Source organism: Zeus faber, assembly GCF_960531495.2.
Source record: "Zeus faber genome assembly, chromosome: 22".
NCBI classification, from domain to species: domain Eukaryota; kingdom Metazoa; phylum Chordata; class Actinopteri; order Zeiformes; family Zeidae; genus Zeus; species Zeus faber.
The window spans coordinates 17,958,846-17,982,035 of NC_137209.1; the positions used below are offsets into that span (position 1 = coordinate 17,958,846).

At 45.0% G+C, this 23,190-nt stretch overlaps 1 protein-coding gene across 2 annotated transcripts; it reads left to right on the forward strand.

The window, feature by feature from the left end:
- The first annotated feature begins 2,614 nt into the window (after positions 1 to 2,614).
- mepceb (methylphosphate capping enzyme b) lies at positions 2,615 to 10,266 on the forward strand. Of its 2 annotated transcripts, none has more exons than XM_080023748.1 (9): positions 2,615 to 2,667; positions 2,782 to 3,220; positions 4,839 to 5,260; positions 5,400 to 5,620; positions 5,728 to 6,022; positions 6,704 to 7,268; positions 7,877 to 8,089; positions 8,250 to 8,358; positions 8,700 to 10,266. In XM_080023748.1, the coding sequence occupies exons 3-9, from the start codon at positions 4,881 to 4,883 to the stop codon at positions 8,750 to 8,752; spliced, it is 1,836 nt and encodes a 611-aa protein (XP_079879874.1). In that variant the 5' UTR covers positions 2,615 to 2,667; positions 2,782 to 3,220; positions 4,839 to 4,880; the 3' UTR covers positions 8,753 to 10,266. The 2 variants fall into 2 exon arrangements, with proteins under 2 accessions (XP_079879874.1, XP_079879875.1); XM_080023749.1 differs by having other exon boundaries at positions 4,859 to 5,260.
- The last annotated feature ends 12,924 nt before the right edge of the window (positions 10,267 to 23,190 follow it).

Here is a 23,190-nt window from a genome sequence, read left to right on the forward strand (position 1 = left end):
TTTCATTTGTCTTTTCATTGTTTTAGTCTCTGAATTGTCCGAGAGTAATTGCCTCCCTGCAAAGTTCTCAGCTAATTTGCTTTCATTGTAGGGTAAGAACTCCATCTACACTAATCCTAAAAGTCACTAGAAGTGACTTTTGGGATTAAAGGCTTATATTTATTAAAGAAAAAAAAAGAATGCCACCTAGTTCTGTGTTTCCCCCGCCCACGCATTATTCTCACATTTTTCGAGCCGGTTTGCATCCCAGACATACGTCGCGCCGCCTTTTAAATTTCACCCCGCCACCCCTTGTGCCAGCCCCATATTTTATTTCCTCGAGCCGCCCAGAGCCGCCCAAAGACGAGAGCATCATGGAGAGACAGGTCTAAAGGGTTGGAAATGAGTCCTCTTCATTGTGGGAGGATCGGCATGCCTTCCTTGGTGGGAACAGAGAAATACAACACTTCAATCGAGGAATTTTGATTCATTTATCATAACTATTTAAAAACCGGAGGCGGGCGTGCGCACCACACACACACACACACACACACACACACACACACACACACACAGACGCACGCACGCACGCACGCACGCACACACACACACACACACACACACACACACACACACACACACACACACACACACACACACACACACACACACACACAATTGAGCCGCCGTTAAAACACAAGAAGAAAAGGGACAAAAATAGAATCAAGGATTTTTGGACACATAGGCCTACGACAGTTTCAACGTTCACCTTTATTGAACACATTTCCAAGACGACAGCGGTGAGGTGATTTATATTGTCTTTATTTAACTTTATTAAACTGCAATAAAAAAAAACACTGTTAAAAGGGGGTGACCCCAATGCCCTTACAATTACCTGCCAATACCTTGAAAAATGTATTGGTTTTTTTTTCCAATTAGTTTTTTCTCTGCTTGAATAAGGGTTACATAAAAATACAAATAAAAGTAAAAATATAACAGCTTTGGGTTTATTTATTCTCCATTGAACAACTGTGAGTTCATTTATAAGCGCTCCGTGCATATGCAGTACCGGGTGCTGTCCACCAGGCGTCGCCATTTCGCCTCCGCGGAGCGCTTCGCAGCGGCCGACCCTTCCGGGGCGACGGTCGCTTTCAGTTCGAGACGGTTCGGCGCTTCGACAAAGCTCCGTCTCCCCGCCCCGTCAATGCTTTTATTCACACCAGCCGCAAACATCCCCCGTGTGATTGGAATAAAGGAGCAGCGTCGCCGCGAGCCGGTCCCCTCAACCTCAGTGGCCATTTTAACAGCTGCTCGTGCTTTGCCCCGACTTGTTCCGTCGACACGTAGAGAAAGTTTTACAAGCACGACAAAAACTACAGGTCCCATAATGCATCGGGGATACTCAAAGTAATGCTGCGTTCAGGTCTGGCGGAAACCAGTGTTTGAGCAACTTGCGCTTGCGCAACATAAAGTTAATAACTTAAAACTTTAACGAAGCAAACGATAGTTTACTTAATTATGTTGACAGGAATCAGACACTTGTCCGTCACAGTGTTTTACATTATATCAAATCATACCCAGGAACCGCGGAGTAAGGTGAATTACGTAATACGACAATTAAATAATTTATATTTAATGATTCAGCGCGATATTATATCTAAGCATTTGTCTATGGTGTTGATTGTAAACATCAAACGTCGACAAATGTAATGTGTTTCCGTTTTCAGTCTTATTTCACAGTTTGGGCTCAATAGATCGATTGGAATAAGCCGGGGATGCGACGCAAAAATAAAGAGGTTTTTATTTTTTATCCTTGACGGCTTGGAAGCTGGGGTACAGTGTACGGTCTCTCCACGTTGGAAGCTCGTAGTTCCCATTTCTCCCATGTGACGTGAACGCACCCTCGGGCGAAAGATGGGTGCAGTGGGGGAGGGGAGAATCCTGTTTTACTTCATTATTATTATTTTTCTGTCGTTATCGTTTAAAAAACACATCGATGTACCAAACAATATACCAAATACAGGTATACGGGCGGTGACTGTGCATCGCCGCGGTGTTATAGTGACATTGCTCTGAATTATTCGTTTGATCACGATAACCTACATAGTGTTTATGTAGGGTGGGGGAGTCGGGGGGGGGGGGGCTCCTGCCATCTTATCAGTTAAAACAACCCAACATAACAAGCCGTGTTTTCTTCGGCTGTCACGATGTATTTCACTTATTTATTAAACGTTGAAACGCGCACAATGTAGCAATGTGGCTAAATATTTAAATCGATTAGCTTTTGTTTTAATACAGGCAATGGCAGCGGCAACTATCTGGCTCGGAGGGGCGGGACGCGGCGCGGCTCTCCGGTCGAGGCGGAAATCCGATTGGCCCGCGGGGGGAGGTGTGGCTACACGGCGTCCCCCGATTGGTCGGACGCGACGCCGGTCACGCGCCCGTGCGCCCTGGTAAACTATAAAAGCCAGTGGTTGTAGTGGAAGTACAGGGAGAAGCAGCAGCTCGTAGTTTCAGTCGGAACTGTGCGAGTTAAAACGACTTGATTAACTTCCACACACTCCCACAACCACCCATCCATATAAACAGCGTTTTAGCGGGGGAACATTTCTCACGACCAGTCGGTGCTTTGGAGGGTGTTTTATGCTAGTTTTTTTTTTTTTTGTATTTTTTATTTTTTTTTTTTAGGTATGACATTATTTGCTCCATGCTACTTCCTCAGGAAGTGCATGCTATCTGCTAAAGGCTTTAAACTGTTTTGTTTTTACATGTCTTGTTTTTTATTTATTTTTTCTCTTCTAGAGGGTCCAGAGGAAGGGAGGAGTGACCAGAGAGAGAGAGAGAGAAGAAGACACACACACACACACACACACACACACACACACTCACACACGCACACAGGGAGGGCGGTGTGTGCGTGCGTGTGTGCGCGCGCGCGCGGGCTTGGTTTATTCATGAGTGGGCGTGGCCGTTGCGCGTAAGGGGGCGGGGTTTATGTACATTTTTAAACAGCACAACATACACAGATACATTTAGATATTTCTGTCTTCAAATCCAAACGCACACATTCTGTGACAGTGGGTGTCAGTGAGTTGACCAATCAGATTACAACGCACACACACACACACACACACACACACACAGAGGGTGTGTGAGTGACAGCTGAGCAGAGTGGATTAGCAGCCTGGAAGCCTAGTTGGACTCAGAACATCAGTGTGTTCCTGTGGTTCTGCTCTTCAGAGTAAGTACTACAGTCTGCAGTATGACTACCATCTGCAGTACTACTACTTATGTGCTGCAGTACTGCTACTGCCTGCAGTACTACTACTACTACTACTGCCTGCGGTACTACTGTCTGCATAGTAAAGATGGCTGCTCCTTGAGTGATGTCACAACCAGGCCCTGGCCATGGTGCGACATGGCACCGATTGATGACATCACTCCTGAAGCTGCCATCTTTGTGGCCCTGGTTAATGCCAGCATGTTAGGAGCATCACTCTTGTCTATTTTTTTTTTTTCTTCCCAGGCCTAGTATTTACTTTTGTGTATTAACACAGAACAGGGTCCCGCTTTGAGCACTTTTGATGATACCCCCAATTTCAGTTACGATAATCATAAGACCACTGCGTTCAATGACACTTTTGTTATTTTATGTTCAAATTTGGAATTTTTCCTCTGCTCCATTAAATTAAAAAAAGTCTTGTCTTTGTTGAGCAGTCACTCTTGACATGGTCTCAGCGGTGACTATTCTGTTATGTTGGTCCGGGTTATGGGACTGTGCAAAAGTCTTGTTTTTTGAGTAGCTCTAAAGTTGCTGGGTACTGTCAAGTACTATTTAGACAAAAAGCATAAATCTAGCAAAATCTATTTGGGCTGTAGAGGAAATAACTTCAAGAATAAACAGACTAAATATTAAACTATAAAAAAAAATAAAAACAAAACGGTGTCTTTAAATGCATGGTAGGGTTGGAGAAAATGTTATTTAAAATCCTTTATGAATTAGAACTTACAACCCAGATCAGTTAGAGTGGTAAATGTTTTCAACTGTAATTTAGATATAACACTGATATTACACACTTAAGATAACGTTTTATTGATCCGCAACAGAAAAACAGGGCAAGTCAAGACAGGGATATGCAATAGAAGAGCAGCAGTGTGTAGCAATAATATAAAATTATAGCTGGAATAGTCAACATGTGTATAACATCGATAACATCAACATCTGTGTAAGTATATCTTTATAGTCTGGTGGGATAGTAGTGAATTTTAGAATTTAACTATTTAATTTAATTATATATATTAATTTTGTGTTGATCCAATAATTGAATATTTTAGTTAAACGTTTCACCCCTTGTATATTTATACAATGTGGTTTTGAGTTTAGTCGTTCAGTCATCTCATATATCATATATATATATACTCATAAATCTCTTGAGGCGGCGTCACATATTGACACCTGTGGTAACAGATGGACATCAACCATTGGACCAAATTTTGCATAGCATTAGGTCTTCAGACAGATCAAACAATCAAATTGTCTGTTTTGGTCACGATATTGACAAAAACCATGAATTTGTTCATCGGTTCCCTGTAGATTAGCGGTCACGCAGACAGCCATGTCCCTCTTTTCTGGAGAAATGAAGAATTTCACTTCATTTTGGAGCTTATCTGTTGTTTCCCAGGACAGGGATTTGATGTCTATCCGTGGCGTCAAAGCGGAATACCGTTGTTTTCTCCTGACTTCTAGAATGACTGTGTTGCCGTCAGTAGCTTCCCTCAAATACTCTGTTGTGTAGCGTACTTTCAATGCGGCGCAGTGAAGTGCAGCTGGGTAACCACTCGTCTCTCTCCGTCCTTAGACCAATGCCATTGGTTGCAGAGGCGGCGCCCCTGGCAGCGACATGATCAGGATGTCGCTGGACAAAGAAACGATCCTGCCCTGCGACCGGGCATCTCAGGAAGTTTCTGTCAAAGCAAGCCCCGTCCTCCAAGCCGGCGTCACCCAATCGGAGAAGCAGAAACCCACCAAGACACACCCGCTGCGTCCCAAGAATGGCCTCCAGCCTGCCAACAACACACAGGCCCCGCCCACCGCCCCGTCTCACCGAATAGGGAAGCGGCGCTACTCCATGGGCGTCGGTTTAAAGGGACTGGCAAAGCGGCGTCGCCGCGCTAACAGCGACGGCCAATCGGAGCCCGTCCTGCCCACCAACTTCTTGTTGGGTGGAAACATTTTTGACCCGCTGAACCTCAACTCCCTATTGGACGAAGAAGTCAACAGGTACACACACACACACACACACACAACACTAAGAATAGGAGATAAAACATGCTATGAGGAAATTGTGTGAAATGTTAGAATGCTTTAATGTTTGTCTGGTCAGATGCTGAAAGATGAATGTGAGATATGTGCTCCTCAGGCTGACCAATCAGGAGACTCCAAAGTGTTCGCCCTTACCATCGCGGGGCGGAGACCCCGTGGAGATCCTGGTACCGCGTGACATCACCGACCCCCTGAACCTGAAAGGAGGAGAGGAGGAGAAGGGGGGAGGAGCACTCCTCCTCTCTCCTCTGAAGAACAGGAGGCGGCACAGGAACAGACACCAGGGGGGAGGAGAGGGCCAGAAGGAGACAAAGACAGGTACTTGTCTGTGTGTCTGTCTGCCTGTCTGTCTGTCTGTCTGTCTGCAGTCAGGAAGCTCTGATAACCCGCAGTGTGTTGTTGTTGTCGTCGTTGTTGTGGTCCAGGTGCTGCAGTACCGCTGTTGACCAGAGAGGGCAGCGTCCCCGCGTCTCCTCTGCCCTGTGAGCTCAACACCTCCATCACCTGTCGCGATGACATCGCCCCACCCCCAGTGTTACCAAGGAGACACACACACCCTCCCATCAAAACCCATAACCATGGAGACAATCGCCAACGGAGACGCCGCCGCACCACGTCCATGAAGTCGTCCGAGAGCACCGCGAATGCCGACACCCCGGCTGTCATCACCCACCCAACCAGATTTGAAACTCCATTAGTGGGCGGGGCTAAAGCCAGCAGGTAAACTGGTTGCAGGTTACAATTGTCAATCAGGGCTAACGTAGTAGACACAAAATAAAGATGAAAAGAAATTCCACTTTTATCATTTCCTTTGTTTGAGTACAGGGCTCGACATTAACGGTTGCCCCAGGCAACCAGATTTTGGCCATTGTCAACCATCTGGTGTGGTCTGGTTGCCCTGTTGTCAACCGCTTTTCATCTGTTTAAAAAAAAAAAAAGGAAAAAGTGCAGTATATCTATAAGTTAAAATGTAATAATCAGGCGTCCGAGCAAAGTTCAGTCTGTACCAAAAACATGTTAGACTTCAGTCGATATGAATGATTGCTCTGTGAAAACAGATTAACTGTAAAAAAAAAAAAAGTCAATGCAACCGACATTTTCCTGTTAATGTTTCCCCGTTTTAACATCGCTTTGTTAATATTGAAATATGAGTTATGATTTTATAGGATCAATATCAATCAATGGTAAAGTGACTTTAAATTCAGCAATCATAAGCTGATGTAGGTTTGCTATCTTGTAAAAGTGAGTCTTTGGCCCTGGAACATGAAAAATGTGCTTCAGATGTCTCCCTGCGCCGCTTCTCTTCATATTTGAATGTTCAAAGGCACGTCACCACGACCGTATTTTTATCGGCAAGTTGTTAAAAAAAAATCTGCTTTGCCTCCTCTCCCCCACCCTCAGGTCTGGAGGACTTCGGCCCCGCTCCAGCTACGCACCGATGAAGAAGACGAAAGACAGGCATCGCTACCAATACGGCAATCACAACCGCCACTACGGCTACCACGGTTTCTATGGTGACAAGTGGGAGGGGCGGATTGGACCTTCGGAGGACCCCCGACTTGGGCTGCTGAAGGCCGACTGGTTCAAAGACAAGCTGGTGCTGGACATTGGCTGCGGGGCCGGTCACGTGGCCCTGGAGATCGCAAAGCGGTTCCGGCCCAAACACATCCTGGGGCTGGACCGCGACCGGCACCTGGTGCATGCCGCCAGGCAAAACATCAGGCACTTCCTGTCACATGACCTGGCGGTGGCTGAGAGGTGTGCGGGGAGGACAGAGCGGGGTGGAGACGGGGAGACGGTTAACGGGGAAAAGACGGATGAACAGATGGAGGTGAAGGAGCCTGCGACGCCATCCCCTGCTCCTCTCTCGTTCCCTCTCTCGTTCAGGGTCTGCCGGGGCCCGCTGGCGGCCTCCGCCCTCCTCTGCAACACCGCCGCTTTCCCTGGCAACATCACCTTCATCGCGGTGAGACCTGTTAGCATTAATACAGAGATACACAGGGCTAGTTAAATATCTGGCTAGCTAACTAACCGCTGCCCAGAATGAGGTTGTCTCCCCATCTTTAAAGACAAATTCAGTAGCAATGGACGGTTGGCGACCAGCAGCACCCCCTAAAGGGAGCCATGGAAACTACACCTACATTGCCAAACGTGACGCTCCTCCTCCACGAGGCTTCTTGGCCTTTTGTTTACAACAAACACATAGCTGTTTGTGTACATTTGAACGTCAGCGAGTATTTTGCAATTGTTTCCGCAGGAGTGTGAATGACCTCTTATTATGCTTTGGTAGACGGGGGGGAAACTATCCAAGCTCTGACCCATTCTAGTGTAGTTTACGACGTGCTCTGTCGGCCATTTGAACTACAATACGTTTTTTTCCTTACTCTCTCTCTGCTATTAAGTGCAAGGCAGGACTTCGTTCTTGCTCGTGTCTTTGCACCTCATTCATGAACAGTGCTGATGCACATCTGTGTTTTTAAACGGGGGAAAATTTAGATTTTCATCAATATGTTCTGACTTGAATTTGTCCCACGCAACACCCAATCGAACCACAACTCCGCCCTCTTTTTCCAGGGCGACTATGTGTCGGAGCAGGAGGTGTGGCCCGGCCGGGGCCAGTATGACGTCATCATGTGTCTGGGTGTCACCAAGTGGGTCCAGCTCCAGTCGGGCGATGCGGGTGTGGTCCGGCTGTTTAAACGGGCCTATCAGAGCCTGTTGCCGGGCGGAATATTCATCCTTGAATCGCAACCGTGGAGCAGCTACAGCCACAGCAAGAGAGCCTCGGTAACAAACGCACGCATGCGGTGCAGACATCCAACCTTCAGGCGTCGGTTATAACATGTGTATTTATACCGCCCCCCGGATGGGAGTCGCACCACCCCGGGGCGTAGTTACACCGTTAACCAGACAACAGCTTTAAAGGGCGGTGTGTTCCGTTTCCTAGGAAACCACATACCGGAACTACAGGAATCTTCGTCTGAAACCAGAGAAGTTCACTTCCCATCTGACGGAGCAGACCGGGTTCACCTCCTACAGGCTGCTGACGCACACAGGTAATGCGACGTGCACAATGATTACGCCTGTACAACAATATGATGGATCCACGTTCATTTAACTACAAAGACAGTTTGACATTTTGAATGGAGGATTGTTTATTGTCATAACTACATGATTCCACTAAAAGGCGCGAAAGCTTAAGTTTGCCTTATGGAGTGAAAAGTCTGAATGTCTATTTGATGAGTTATAAATATAATATGCTGTGTGTAATAAGTATTACAATTTCAATGAGTCATAAAATAAACCAGTTTGTTGCGATCAGTTGTTAAAATATGGATTCTGCTGACTGCTTTGTAGACACAGGATTTTATTTTTTATTTTGCAATTCTGTCTTCAGGTGTTCTGAGACCAGTCTACCTTTTCCACAAAGGCTCCTCCCACAGGAAGTGACACGCTGAGGCGACACGGGAAGCGGATTCTCACCAGTTGTTTTTGCTGCCACAAACCGACCGGATTGGTGGACAGTTAATTTTTTTCTTCTTAAATGGGCGGAGTCACTGAGACACACCTGTCGCTATACATACACACAGATGGTAAGCTTGGGACAGACAGGTTATAAGACTGTCAGACGAACGGGTGGTAAGATGGCGGTGGAGTCAAAGTGAACTTGCCACGGCCCGGCGGCGAGCCGGAGCACCAAAGGATTGTAGGTAACGGGAGGAGGCTTCAGGGGCCGAGGCCCGGGGCTCCCTAAAGACGCTGCGGTGGAGCTCGGTGTCAAACACTCGGACCCCCGTCGAGGAGCTTTTCCAAAAAAACAAAAACCCCGAACATTAATCTGGCCCGCGATCCATGTGTTCCTCCATTGTTTGCTGTGACATCACTTCCTGTAGGCTCAGCTCACTAATGCTTTTAATAAACTACTGATCAGCGAGCAGCTCTGTGGGTGGTCATCGATTCATTTCAGCGTAGTCGCCACGAGCGGCGCGTTCGCTGTGCCGCTCGCGGAGTTTCGTGCCGGGTTCTCAACCTTGAACTTTGATGCGCCGACTCGACCGATGGGGAGTTTTTTTATTTTATTTTATTTTTTTATTTTTGGGACGAGACGGTTATTGCCCTGTTTACCACAACTATTCTGTCAGAAAATGAATTGTTATACGCAGTGTGGTTTTCCATGAGGCAGAAAGTAGATGGTGTCATTGTGTTTGTTTGGTTTAGTGTTTATACCTGAGCCAGCGAGCTCACTACCCTGTACATGTCAGGGTAGAAAGGAATACTAGGCAGGATTACTCTGGGCCAGGGCTCTAGTACACAGTACTAGGCAGGAGTACTCTGGGCCAGGGCTCTAGTACTCAGTACTAGGCAGGAGTACTCTGGACCAGGTTTCTAGTACACAATACTAGGCAGGAGTGCTCTGGACCAGGTTTCTAGTACACAATACTAGGCAGGAGTACTGTGGACCAGGTTTCTAGTACACAATACTAGGCAGGAGTACTCTTGACCAGGTTTCTAGAACACAGTACTAGGTAGGAGTACTCTGGACCAGGGCTCTAGTACACAGTACTAGGCAGGAGTACTCTGGAACAGGTTTGGAGTAAACAGTACTAGGCAGGAGTACTCTGGACCAGGGCTCTAGCACACAGTACTAGGTAGGCGAACTCTGGAAAGTGCAGACTCTGTGCAGAAACTACAACTAAATTTTATATTTTGGAAAAAAATATTGGATATTGACAGCTATAAATCAATCATTTGATTATTTTTGTCTCAAATTGAGGACATTTCCAGAAGTACACACAGTTGCAGTTGTGGTGTTGACTTGCACTTGTCTTATATCCGTTTCAGCCCCGTTGTTCTTGTGTTTTCTTTTCTTTGTTCTGTGTGTTGTTAATCTGGTGTTAAATGCCAATGATATCTTATCCGACATAAGTTTCACTTTCGATAATCATTAAACACTTTATTTTGTCTGTTTTGTTTTTTTTTGTCTTCTCTTTAGTCTGTTTCAGTCAGTGCGAGTAGGGCAAGAAAATCAGACGTTATTCTGCCATCGTGCAACTAACCATCATCTGGAGCTCCTATTCCAAAGATCTGGTTTTATAGATTCAGGATCATTCATATGCACTTTAATAAATACAATCATATGAAAAATCATTTTATTATGATAATTTCTTTCTGTTTCATATATTTATCATGTATGATAAAATATAATCACACACTAATAATCATTGTTCACGCACAGTGCTGTAGATGGACATTTATGCAACCTTATTGATTAAAACTTTGTCTACATTGTCATAGTTTAATGTTACACACATTAGAAAGATCAAATCTATAAGCGCTACAACTAATATAATGACCATATACAGACATGCATATGCTGAATGGCTCTTTAAATGTGTATACAGTTGAACTTGAATATTATGAATTCATTTGGCAATAAATCTGCAGTCTCTTGGATATAATCTTCCTAGCGCTTACGTGACCTTAAGACAAGGACCGTTGTCTAAAGTTTGTAAAGAAAACAATGTATAGTATTAATGAACACAACATATTGTATTGAGTGCTATTTGATCAGCTGTGGCAGGTTATCCTAGAGGCCAAACTCCAGCCCAGCCTCGTCTCCATGGTTACCGGGGTGGTGGGCGTCGTCCGGCAGGTCGGAGCTGTCTGCCTCCTCCCGTCTCTCGCCCCCAGGGTCTCTGCGCAGGAAGAGCTGTCTGCTCTTCAGGAAGTGCCGGTACGCCAACACGAGGCCCTGGACCCGCGAAACCACCAGATAATCCCGTTTTTTGGGAGGTGACACGGGAGCTAGGCTAGTTGATCCCCTCTGCAGCCCTGTGTTGAGCTAACACCGGGGGGGATATTTTGGAGTATTTTGGAGAAAATTAGGTGTCCACTGCATCCACCGACTATAGTGGCAAATTCTCTCTTTCACTTTAAGAATCGGAAGAATTTAAGAATCTCTTTCATACTGAAATCAGTTTACACACAGATCTACAAATATGTTAATATAAAAAGTGTGTGTGTGTGTGCACGCACCCGGCGTTGGCTCTCCATGCTCTCCAGGCTGTTGTCTCCAGTGTGGGTCTCTCTCTCGCTGTGCGACTCCACCCAGCTGGGCTGCCCTGATGCCATTTCCAGGGTTCCGCCGGGAAGACCAGTCTGCCACAGCACAGTGCTGTTAATGCTACCGGACTGGACCAGTTCAGCACTCTGACACCACACACACACACACACACACACACACACACAATACTAAATGTGAGTAATTATTGCTTTAAAAATTGTTCTGAAACTGTAAATTGGCCTTCAGATTATTTGTTAACATCCCATAATTCCTTCATCTTTGTATGCGATGTTGTTTATGGATGAGATATCGACAAATTCGAACCTGATCAGCCGATACCAGCTCACAGTGTGTGTGTGTGTGTGTGTGTGTGTGTGTGCGTGTGTCTGTGTGTGTGTGTGTGTGTGTGTCAGTTTGTGCGTACCTCTAAGGACCTGCTCTCGCCTGACGATGACGATGATGATGATGATGATGACGATGATGTTGATGAAGAAGCAGAAGAAGCGACGTCGCCAAGATGAAACTGCGGTTCACCAGTCGTTGGGATGTCCGTAACCTAAAAATGTCAAATCATGTGGCATTTAAGAGGCTTTGTTTATTGTGTGTGTGTGTGTGTGTGTCTGTCTCTGTGTGTGTCTGTGTGTGTGTGTGTGTGTGTATGTGTTCTCACAAATCGTTGTGGGGAATAGTCTTGATAGTCTAGAGTTACCTGTTTCGAAGAAAAACAACAGTCACTCATAATAATAATAATAATAATGAAAATAATGATAATAATAATAATAATAGTTATACTACTACTACTACTAATAATAATTATTATTATAATTATACTAATAATAATAATACTACTACTAATAATAATTATAATTATAATTATACGACTACTAATACTAATAATAACAGCAGTAATGATGATAATGATAATAATGTGTGTATTAACTACTCACTGGTAGCTGTGGAAGTTGCTCTTGAACACTGTATTCTGTTAACTGGACACACACACACACACACACACACACACACACACACACACACACACACACACACACACACACACACACACTAGTTGACAAGTCCAAGCAGCATGTTCCTGTCCAGTCAGTTCAAAGTATTAATGGTCAAATAATTCGTAAAATCCACAACGTTAATGACCGTCAATGGGCTGAACTGGTGGGGACCGCTGCGGCTCTGGTAACTTATCACACCGTGAGTGTGTTCCTATTGGTCATCACATCCTCAATAATAACCAGGTGGTAACTCTCATTGGTAGAGGGGGCGTTGTTACCGGGTTTGCTTGGGTCGGTCTCAGCAGAAGCAGTGTGACCAGGAACGCTGCCGCTCTTTCCGGCATCCTGAAATCTCCTGTAGGCGCTCTGGGATTTGGAGGCAGAACCGGCTCCTCTAGGCAGAACCAGGTCCAATCCAGATGGTCCTTCACTCCAGATGTTCCCACCTCCTGCGATCCTGAACACAGCGTTCCGCAGCGAGCTGAGCTCAGAGCCTGTTTCAGGTTCTGGTGGAAATGTTCTGTTTATATCCCATCTGCCCTGTGTGTCCCATGAGGCTTTGCTGTCACTTCCTGTGTGATGGATATGTTAGAGGTTTGTGTGCGCGTGCGTGCGATAAATCCAAAAAAACAAAAGTGTCCTGGACAAACACAAACACTGGAGATTGATGCCGTTGCGGTGAAGACGACATTTTCATCCCCCTCAACCTCAGACACAAACACAGCTTCACAAATAAAAACAACAGAGAGCAGCAATTAAAGGTTCTAATTTGGCCCCCGGGTCACACATCGTAAAGTTCACTCCGAACGGACGAGGCGTTTCGTCGGAAACCGGACGAAGCCGTTTATGTTTTGTTCGTTTTTTTTTTTTTACGAAATTCAGTTGCGTCTGTCAGGAGGAACCGTGAGAACAACCAAGCCTCAGACAGCGCTGTACGGTCTGGGTGTGGGTGTTACGAGTTTGGCGCACTACTTCCTGTTTTCCGGTATTCGTCTGCACCCGGGACAGTCAAAATGGCCGACCAACCAGCACGATAATCGCGTCTTAAGATCTCGGCCCCCCCAGATGCCAACGCCACAGGTTCGGTGAGAACCGGGTCGAGTGGTTCCGAGGGGGAGTGGGGGGTTTGCGGCCCCTTCACGGGTCGCGATCGCCAACGTGTGGTCGGCGCGTCCGGGTTTGGCGACCGGACATTCGATTTGAAACGTGAAAATCAGAACTTTGGCCCCCCCCGGTCGCTGTGCCCCGAGGGGCCGCCAGACACGCCCTGTACGGGGAGGAAGGAAGAAGAAAGCGGTGACACGGGGCGGCGCGGCGGAAAAATCACCAAGTTACCGCCACGTGGTCGAGTGAAGCCAACGCCTCCCGTCCTGCCCTCGGCGTCGCGTTCCAACCCCCCTTCACAGGCGAGAATGTCCCCGGTTCGATTCCCGCCGGCGGTGCGTCGTCGCCTTTCCGCTCTCCCTTCATTCTTAGTCTCTGTATCAATAGATACATCGTAACCCCCACTGCTCCATACGTTATTATCTGCTCTGTGGGATTTGAACGCCCATGACCATATATGGGCATGTTTCCTGTGTCATCATGCGCAGGTGAGACAGGTGACCGGGGGGCGTTGTCACAAGGCGACGCCCAACTTCGACAAAGTCACAACAACTCCTTCTCCCGTCACGGTCCACGCTGTGTGCCGCTTCACCTTCCTCCGGCTTTTGCAAAACCAATTGTGCTCTGGCCTTCTTCACCAGGATGGGGGTTTGTTCCCGGCGGCAGCGGTTGATCTCAGCGACCACGCGCTGGAATTTTCCACCGCGGCCGCCGTTGCGAAACGCGGGACCTGACGCCGGGAGACGTCCTGCGACGGGTTGTGCTGCGGAGCGGTGTTGCTGTTGTTGTTGTTGTTGTTGCTGTTGTTGTGCTTGTTGTCGTTGTTGCGGTGCAGAGTGGAATGATTCTCCCTCTCAGGAGGAATGATAGACTGCTGGGCGGGAACAGAACTGAAGCAGACCACACCCACACGTCCAATATAAACACTTTTTATCTGTCTGTCTGGCTGTCTGTCTGTCTGTCTGTCTATCTGTCTGTCTGTCTGTCTGTCTGTTACCTGTCTGTCTATCTATCTATCTATCTATCTATCTATCTATCTATCTATCTATCTATCTATCTATCTATCTATCTATCTATCTATCTATCTATCTATCTATCTGTCTGTCTGTCTGTCTGTCTGTCTGTCTGTTACCTGTCTATCTATCTATCTATTTATCTATTTATCCATCTATCTATCTATCTATCTATCTATCTATCTATCTATCTATCTATCTATCTATCTATCTATCTATCTATCTATCTATCTATCTATCTGTCTGTCTGTCTGTCTGTTACCTGTCTGTCTGTCTGTTACCTGTCTGTCTATCTATCTATCTATCTATCTATCTATCTATCTATCTATCTATCTATCTATCTATCTATCTATCTATCTATCTATCTATCTGTTATCTGTCTGTCTGTCTATCTATCTATGTATCTATCTATCTATCTATCTATCTATCTATCTATCTATCTGTTATCTGTCTGTCTGTCTATCTATCTATGTATCTATCTATCTATCTATCTATCTATCTGTTATCTGTCTATCTATCTATCTATCTATGTATCTATCTATCTATCTATCTATCTGTTATCTGTCTGTCTGTCTGTCTGTCTATCTATGTATCTATCTATCTATCTATCTATCTATCTGTCTGTCTGTCTGTCTGTCTGTCTGTCTGTCTGTCTGTCTGTCTATCTATCTATCTGTCTGTCTGTCCGTCTGACATTTACTTGACTAGTTTATTGTTTTTTAATCTATTTATATTTACATCTCAGGACAAAGAGTGTAATGTTACTATAGTAACACGGAGGTAGGTGCAGGACACTTTGATGGTTAATTTGAAACTTAATAGACTTTAATCATTTTACACAGTTAATTCATTTACAAAAATATTGTATATTGCCATTTTTTTGTGTTATTATTTTTTGTCAGTTTTAAAGTTAATTGTCTATTGGTAGCAGTCAACATTCAAGAGCTATGAGTACCTGTCTGACATGTCATTTCAAAATTAAAGCACTCAAAATGTGATATAGGAAACGCGTATACGTCCAAATTCAAGTTTGGAATAAAATATTTTGAATAAAAAATATAACATGTTCCAGTAACATTAATATTAATATAACATATGCATATGCATATCTAATGCACATATCTGTATATACATAGGCATATTCCCTCTATCTATTCCATTTTATTTCATTTCATTTTTATTGTATTTTATTCTGTATATTTTTATTTTATTCTATAAGTATTCAACTTACTGTATTACGTTTTAGGAGTCAGTTAGTCGGCCTATTAGAAAGGATTTTTTTTTTTTTTTTTTTTTTCCTAGGACATATTGTGTGCTATCACCGGGTGCGTTGCATTACATTTCACTGCATATATGTATGAAAGTATGTATATGTATGTGACAAATACAAATCTTGAATCTTGAATCTTGAATCTGAAAACATATTCCAATAACAATGATATACGATCGTACAGTAACATCAATATGAATATAAATGAACATTAATATGAATATATATTAATGTTTATATAACATCTATTCGGGTAACGATGATCGATCATGTTTCATTTCAAAGTAAAAGCATGGATCGTTTGCCACCACACTGATGAGCAGGTGGTGCAGCTGCGTTCAAAACGGGACGGTTGAAGCCAGCGGAAATATGGCATAAGCTTCCGGTTTGGGTTTTTCAAAATAATCACCCAACGCCAGAGTCACTCCGGACAAAGTTATTATCTGCGCGACTCATTGCACGGAAACAACTCGCGCGTCGATATTTATTACATTGCGAACCGATTAAAGTAACGACGTCATCACAGTTTATTGTCTCGACCTCCCGGTCAGTACGTCATATTATCCAGTCGTGTTTTTGTTTGAAAGGACGCGGCGGCCGTTTCCGGTTTGGGGAGCCGGCCTCACGCGGGCTTCACGGAGCCGCCGCGCGGCGGGCGGCGGCGCAGTGACACGGTTTATTGGGGTGGAGGTGGAAACTGCGCCCGCTGTTAGACGACAGATTATTTTACCCCCAAAAATGCACAAGAACCTTAATATATATATATATATATTTTTTTTTTTATCACAGAGCGCGGACTTTTTAAACCATGACGTTTATTTTTGATATTGAAGTTTTGGGAGCAGGTGCCGGGGTGCGGTCCCGGGGTGCGGTCCCGGGGTGCGGTCCCGGGGTGCGGTCCCTGGGTGAGTTGGATTTAACTATTTAACTTTAAACGCTTTTGGTGGATATTTCTCTTTATTAGTTATTTGAACGGATGAAGCTTCATTAACGGCACCGGAAACATGTTTTCGCCTGTCGGTGTGTAAATCACGGGGCTCGCTTTTTATTTGTGGTTGTTTTGGTTATTTAAATTTATTCCTCCTCAAAGTCGTTTTGGTTTTTTTTTCCACCCACTTATTTATACAACGTCAGAATATATGAAATGTTCCATTTATTTATGTATTTGTTTGTTTATAAAAGTCGAACCGCTTTGTTCCACCAGTTGCAGTGGCGCAGTGCAGCCACTAGAGGGCGCCCGGCTTCTCGTTAGTTTCACTGTTGACGTCAGGGGTCGCAAACTCAAATGACCTGGGGGCCGCTGAGACTAAGGGGCCTTTCTGTTCCGTTTTATATTTTAAAGGCATGAAGAACATTTGTGTGGATTGATTAAACGTATATTTATCAATTGTTTAGGGGCCACATTAAATTCTCTGGCGGGCTGGGTGTGGCCCCTGGGCCGGTGGTTTGAGGCCCTGGATTTACATTTGGAAAACTGCACATTGCGCTGTGTTAAAATGACTTTTAATACAAACTCGCTGCACTTTCTTCTTGCTCTTGTTTGAATTGTTTGGATTCCGGGACGTGTTGCTTTGGCTCGTGAATATGACGCAACTTGGGAGACATTTTGGGGTTTTGTGCCAGTATTTTAGGGAGAAATTGTTGTTTAATGAAACATCAACACAGCAAATTCAGGTCTGTGTGAGACGCTGATGCAAAACCAAAAAATGTTGATTATTTTCACATTGATTTTGGGAATTGAGGACGGATTCTCCCATTTTCATTTGCATTATTTAATTTGTTGATATAAAGACGTGATGCAATTTCATCCATTATTTGACATTTATCATTGTTTTTTCTTTCTTTCTTTTCTTTTTTTTTTTTTCTTGTTTCTATATTTTTAATATTTATTTTACGACCCTGACGACTAGTATTTTATATTATTGAAAAAATTAAAACCAGTGGGTCTTACACAGGGGCCACATAATATCGTCCCGCGGGCCTCGATATTATGTGGCCCCCTACTTGACATCAAAGTATAGTGTTAGTGCGGCCCCCGCGCCTTTTTCCCACACGCACCTTTTTGCTGAGTTGTTGCCCTGGGTGTTTTATCTTTTTTTTTTATCATCACTTATGGGCTACCATAGCTCAGGCTTGTGACAGCTTTCTTGTTTGTTGACAAGTTACCCAACGCGTTAGTCACTTGGTTGAAAGGTTATTCCGGAGTGACACTAAGTGGAAGGAAAATATATCCTGTCACCCAGTGCAAGGTACAGAGGACTTAAGAAGTGGGCGGACTCAACAAGAGTCATCAGTGACCAAATAAAGACAGCATAGTGTTGCAATTGGAAAGGGAAAAGAAGTTGTACTTTTTTTTTTGGAAATACTTGAAACCCTTTCTTTGTGCGATGCTTGATGCGGCCCAGCCTCACCCGGACGCTACCTCCAGCGGCCCCCAGGTGAGTTGAGTTTGAGACCCCTGGTCTCACAGGACCAAAAGAAAAGTGAAACGAGAGCCCTCTCGTGGTGTCCTGGGGTACTGCGGCTGCTTTGAACAATTGGCGCGCTCTGTCGCGCTTTTACGTCGAAGGCCCAGGCAGCTGTTTCCGGTTGAAAAGTGTCGTTCCAGCGCGCTTCACCGAGACGCAGCAAACGACATCAATATCGATCTCATTTACAGACACTTTCAAAATAAAAGCGCTTTCCACAAAGCGCTTTAACTTCTCATTTTGTTTGTTTTTCTGTGGTGTCTGGGTGTTGCAGTGAAGCGGATAATGTGATTTATTCCTCCTCAAAGTGTTATGCTACTCTATTTCTAGTGTGTGTGTGTGTGTGTGTGTGTGTGTGTGTGTGTGTGTGTGTGTGTGTGTGTGTGTGTGTGTGTGTGTGACTACCCCCAAAATCTCACTATTTTTTCTTCAACATGTTGAGGTAGAAGTAGTGTTAGTTTTCTCGTTTCATCTGTTTCCAAATGAGCACAACATCCACTTTTACTAACTTTGTAAAAAATGTTTCTCTTAAAATGTCCACATCAACTTGAATTTTGGAACTGAATAAGTAAAAGTAAAACCACCACAGTCATGGAAGCAAATAGTCTAATTGTTTTTGTTAATTCTGCTTTTACTCTGATTGTATATCAGGTTCAAGTTCAAGGGAATATTTGTCACATACATATACATAGTCATACAACTGAGTTAAAAGGGAGACTGAGAAGTGTCCGAATCCACAGATGTTTAGTGCATTTTGCCTTCAATAAAACAGGAAACAAACGGCGAAATATTTTATTCATGGGGCAAAAACAAAACGGGTTTGCTCCGGTGCGCTCGACAGAGGGCGGGGAATTAAAAGTAAAATTATCGAGTAAAACAATGATATTTTGGGACCGGTGTCAACATGTCTGGATTTATTCTCCCGTTTCTGTTTACGTTCTGAAACATATAAGTTATTTATTGTGAGATATCTAGATAACCTTCCGCGGCTTTCGAACGCGTCGTTCCGACGGCCGCAGTAGCGCGGTGCGGCCACCGGAGGGCGCTCGGGCGCTGCCCGTCAGTTTGGCCCCTTTTTCAAACGACAACTTCAACTTTACTGAACTTGGAAGGTTCTCTGTTGAAACAGTCACATCAGCTCATTTTAAAATAAATGAGGCTCAAGACAAACACGGATCATGAAGTACATTGTGTAGCTCAGTAAGACATGTATTTATTATCACCGTGTAGGGGCCACATTCAATTGTCTCGCGGGCTGGATGGGGCCCCGGGCCTGTGGTCTGACGCTCCTGATCTACTTGAAGAAAACTGCAGGTTAGGCTCCCAGAATGGTGCATATTTCATGAATTATCTTCAAATTTCAGTGTTAGAGCAAAAACAACGATGGGAAATAATAATAATAATAAAGTAATAAGAATAAAAAATAGGAAAAGGGAAAAAAAAAACCTTTGAGTTTCAGCCTCGTCAAAATTGTACTTTACTGAAATATCAAACTGGCAAATTCTAATGTTTATTCAGCTCAGTCTCACGAGATCGTCGTCAAAATGTGACACTGACGCAAAATAAGATTCGTCCTCATGAAATAGGATTTATCAACCTCATGAAATAGGATTTATCAATGACAGAAATTGGAAGATTTCTCAGTGAGATGTTGTAGCAGCATCTAATGTCCAACTCTGTCCACAAGGTGGAGACATAGCTGTGTGTGTGTGTGTGTGTGTGTGTGTGTGTGTGTGTGTGTGTGTGTGTGGGTGTGTGTGGGTGTGTGTGTGTGTGTGTGTGTGTTGAAGGTCAGCATCAGTAAGTGAACTATGTTAACACTAATTGATTTTCTACACATGTGTGTTATTTGAAGGTCAGCATCAGGAGGTGAACTATGTTAAGACTAATTGATTATCTACACTAGTGTGTGTGTGTTCCAGCTCTCAGAAAGTGACATTTTCAGCAGCTAAATTGAATTAGACACACACACACACACACAGGTTTCCAGTGAGGGAAGATGGTCACTTTGATCACATCGTCAGGTAAACGTTTTCACTTTGTTCACATTAGACACACGTATTTGAAGAATTATCAATATTATTCATAAGGATCTAATGAAGCCTCTAAAAGAGAGAGAAGCCACATTGCTTTTCAGTCAAGTAATCGTGTGTGTGTGTGTGTGTGTGTGTGTGTGTGTGTGTGTGTGTGTGTGTGTGTGTGTGTGTGTGTGTGTGTGTGTGTGTGTGTGTGTGTGTGTGTGTCACTCATTGTTCAGCATCTTCTCTGCCACGGATTCACCATCCTGTCTGTCCGCATGGGACGCTGCAGAGAGGTGCATTATGGGTAGAGAAACTTCATTAGGGCGGACCGTGGTCGTGTGTTTTGGGAATGCCGGAGAACATGCGAGATATGTTTAACAGAAGGTGTGTGTGTGTGTGTGTGTGTGTGTGTGTGTGTGTGTGTGTGTGTGTGTGTGTGTGTCTCTCTCTCTCATCCGACATCTGTGTCGTATTTTAGAAGGAATGAACAAGGGAGGGAGAGAGGGAGATAGAGCGTGTGTGTGGCACCACGTCTCCGGCGACTCAAGCTGACGTGTGTTTGGACGCAGAGATGAAAGGAGCATGGATCCGTGGTTATTTCTGTTTTTAAAGTTCCCACATTTTTAAGACCCAACGGAGACAAATCAGGAGCCCTGATAGGCCTGTCTGTCCGCCTGTCTGTCTGTTCTAACATATGTTGACCAGATGTTATTCAAATCCATACATTATTTTTTAGACACACACACTAACATAGTACCACCGTACATACAGGGACAACGGGACCTCTTAGTGTGTGTGTGTGTGTGTGTGTGTGTGTGTGTGTGTGTGTGTGTGTGTGTGTGTGTGTGTGTGTGTGTGTGTGTGTGTGTGTGTGTGTGTGTGTGTGTGTGTGTGTGTGATTACCCATGGTACATTTCTGTGTCATTATCGAAACCTGATCTACACTTGAGACTGTGTGTGTGTGTGTGTGTGTGTGTGTGTGTGTGAGATCGCATATAGGTCATAATAATACAAGCTGCCTTTACATGTGCATTTATCCTTAAGCACACACAGGTATGTTGATTACTTTAGCAGACTTGCCTTATCTGAGTTGAAACGCTGGCGGGGAGACAGGTAGGGAGACAGACAGGTACAAGTGTCTTTAGATGTGTGTAACATAATGAGCAGTCGCTGCCGGATCCGTCCGCTGGGTTTTGTGTGATGGAACATTTTTGGCTCCAAGGAAGGAATGCTACACGAGAGGGAAGCCATTGTTGTATTGGTGCCTGTCTCTCTGTCTGTCTTGCTCTCGGTCTCTGCCTGCCTGTCTCTGCATGTGTCGCTGCCTGTCTGTCTCACTCTCTATCTGGTAGAAATGAGTTGCAGATACTGTGGATTAGAGTGTGTGTGTGTGTGTGTGTGTGTGTGTGTGTGTGTGTGTGTGTGTGTGTGTGTGTGTGTGTGTGTGTGTGTGTGTGTGTGTGTGTGTGTGTGTGTGTGTGTGTGTGTGTGTGCGTGCGTGCGCTCTCTCTCTCTCTCTCTCTCAAAGCTTCATTTATTCCTCCTTGTCACAATATTATTCTACCAATTAACCCCACACACACACGTCGAGGTGGCGGCCATATTGCTTTCTTGTTGCTCAGTGTGTGGGAAGGGGCGTGTGACCAGTGCAACCAGTCTGCTACTGGTGGTCCATACAGGCCTGTCTGTCTGTCTGCCATTAGCAACACATTCCTTTCCTAATCAAAACCAAATGTTTCTAAAGACTCAAATTACACACACACACACACACACACAACCTTGACCCGAGCGCTTCTCAAGTTGTGTGTGAGACGAGGAAGTCCCAGTCGTTATCTCTCTGCGTCCTGGGCTTCGGAGCGCTGCTATTGGCTGGCGGACAGACGGGGGGTGGGCGGGGCCGCTTTGGTACGAACCGAACCGGTCTGTTCTCTACCGCCCCCTGGGGGGGAGGTCCGGTGTCGCACCTCCACAGCGACGCGCAGGCTCCGAACGCACTTTTCTCGCCAAGTTGAGGTCCCTAAATGCGAGGGGGCGCCGCCGAGAGCCTCCCAAACCTTTTATGCCTTGATATATTTTGTACCTTTTTAAGTATTAACATCTAAGGCAGGATCTGGCGGCTGGCGGAACCTTGTTGATTGTGTGGTGTTTGTCCTCTGCGGGGGTATGACCTTGATGTTTGGTTTGCAGTGTGTAGCGCGTCATGCTTCGTGTGTCGGTTTGGGGTTAAACGCTTTATTCAGTCGGATCAACATTTCGCTCGTCGAGGAAGCAACTTGCACGTTTCCATTTAATACATCTGTTGGTTAACCTCACGTCTCATTTCGGACGTTCTTCATTTAGCGACTGCCCCTCCGTGTAATGAAGGAACGTGTTTAGGATGTAATAATAAATTGGGGATGAGCGTGATGCACTTTGGTTCAACGATCAGTTTTTAAAGTTACTGGAGGTTTCATCGCTCGTGTTTTGGATTCATTCTCTGTTGTTAATGTTCCTTCACTCGGAGGGGGAGGGGAGAGGAACAATGAACAGAAACTCCTGCAAAGTCACATCGCCATGACGACCTCTGATTGATCACCGATCGCTATCAGCCTAATGAGCACCATCCGTCTCGTCTTTTATCGCTCTGTCCATCTCGGGTCTCTCTTCACTGACCCACTTGTCCGTCCTCCCGTCATCCGTCCCTCTTCTCTCTTCGGGAACCACAACAAACGGGGCCATTTAAAAGGACGGCTTCCCCCCCCCCCCCCCGGTCATTTATAACGGTGCGCGGCGCCGCCTCGCTCAACGCTTGACTCCCAAGAGACTTACCGCTCTGCTGCCGCTTCTCCCTGGGCTTCCATGCGACGTTTCAGCCTTTGAATAACGCAGTGAGTTTTTAATGTTATACTGAGAGGGAAAAACTCTGTAACTTAAACTTTTTCCCCGTTGCACTGCATTGAAG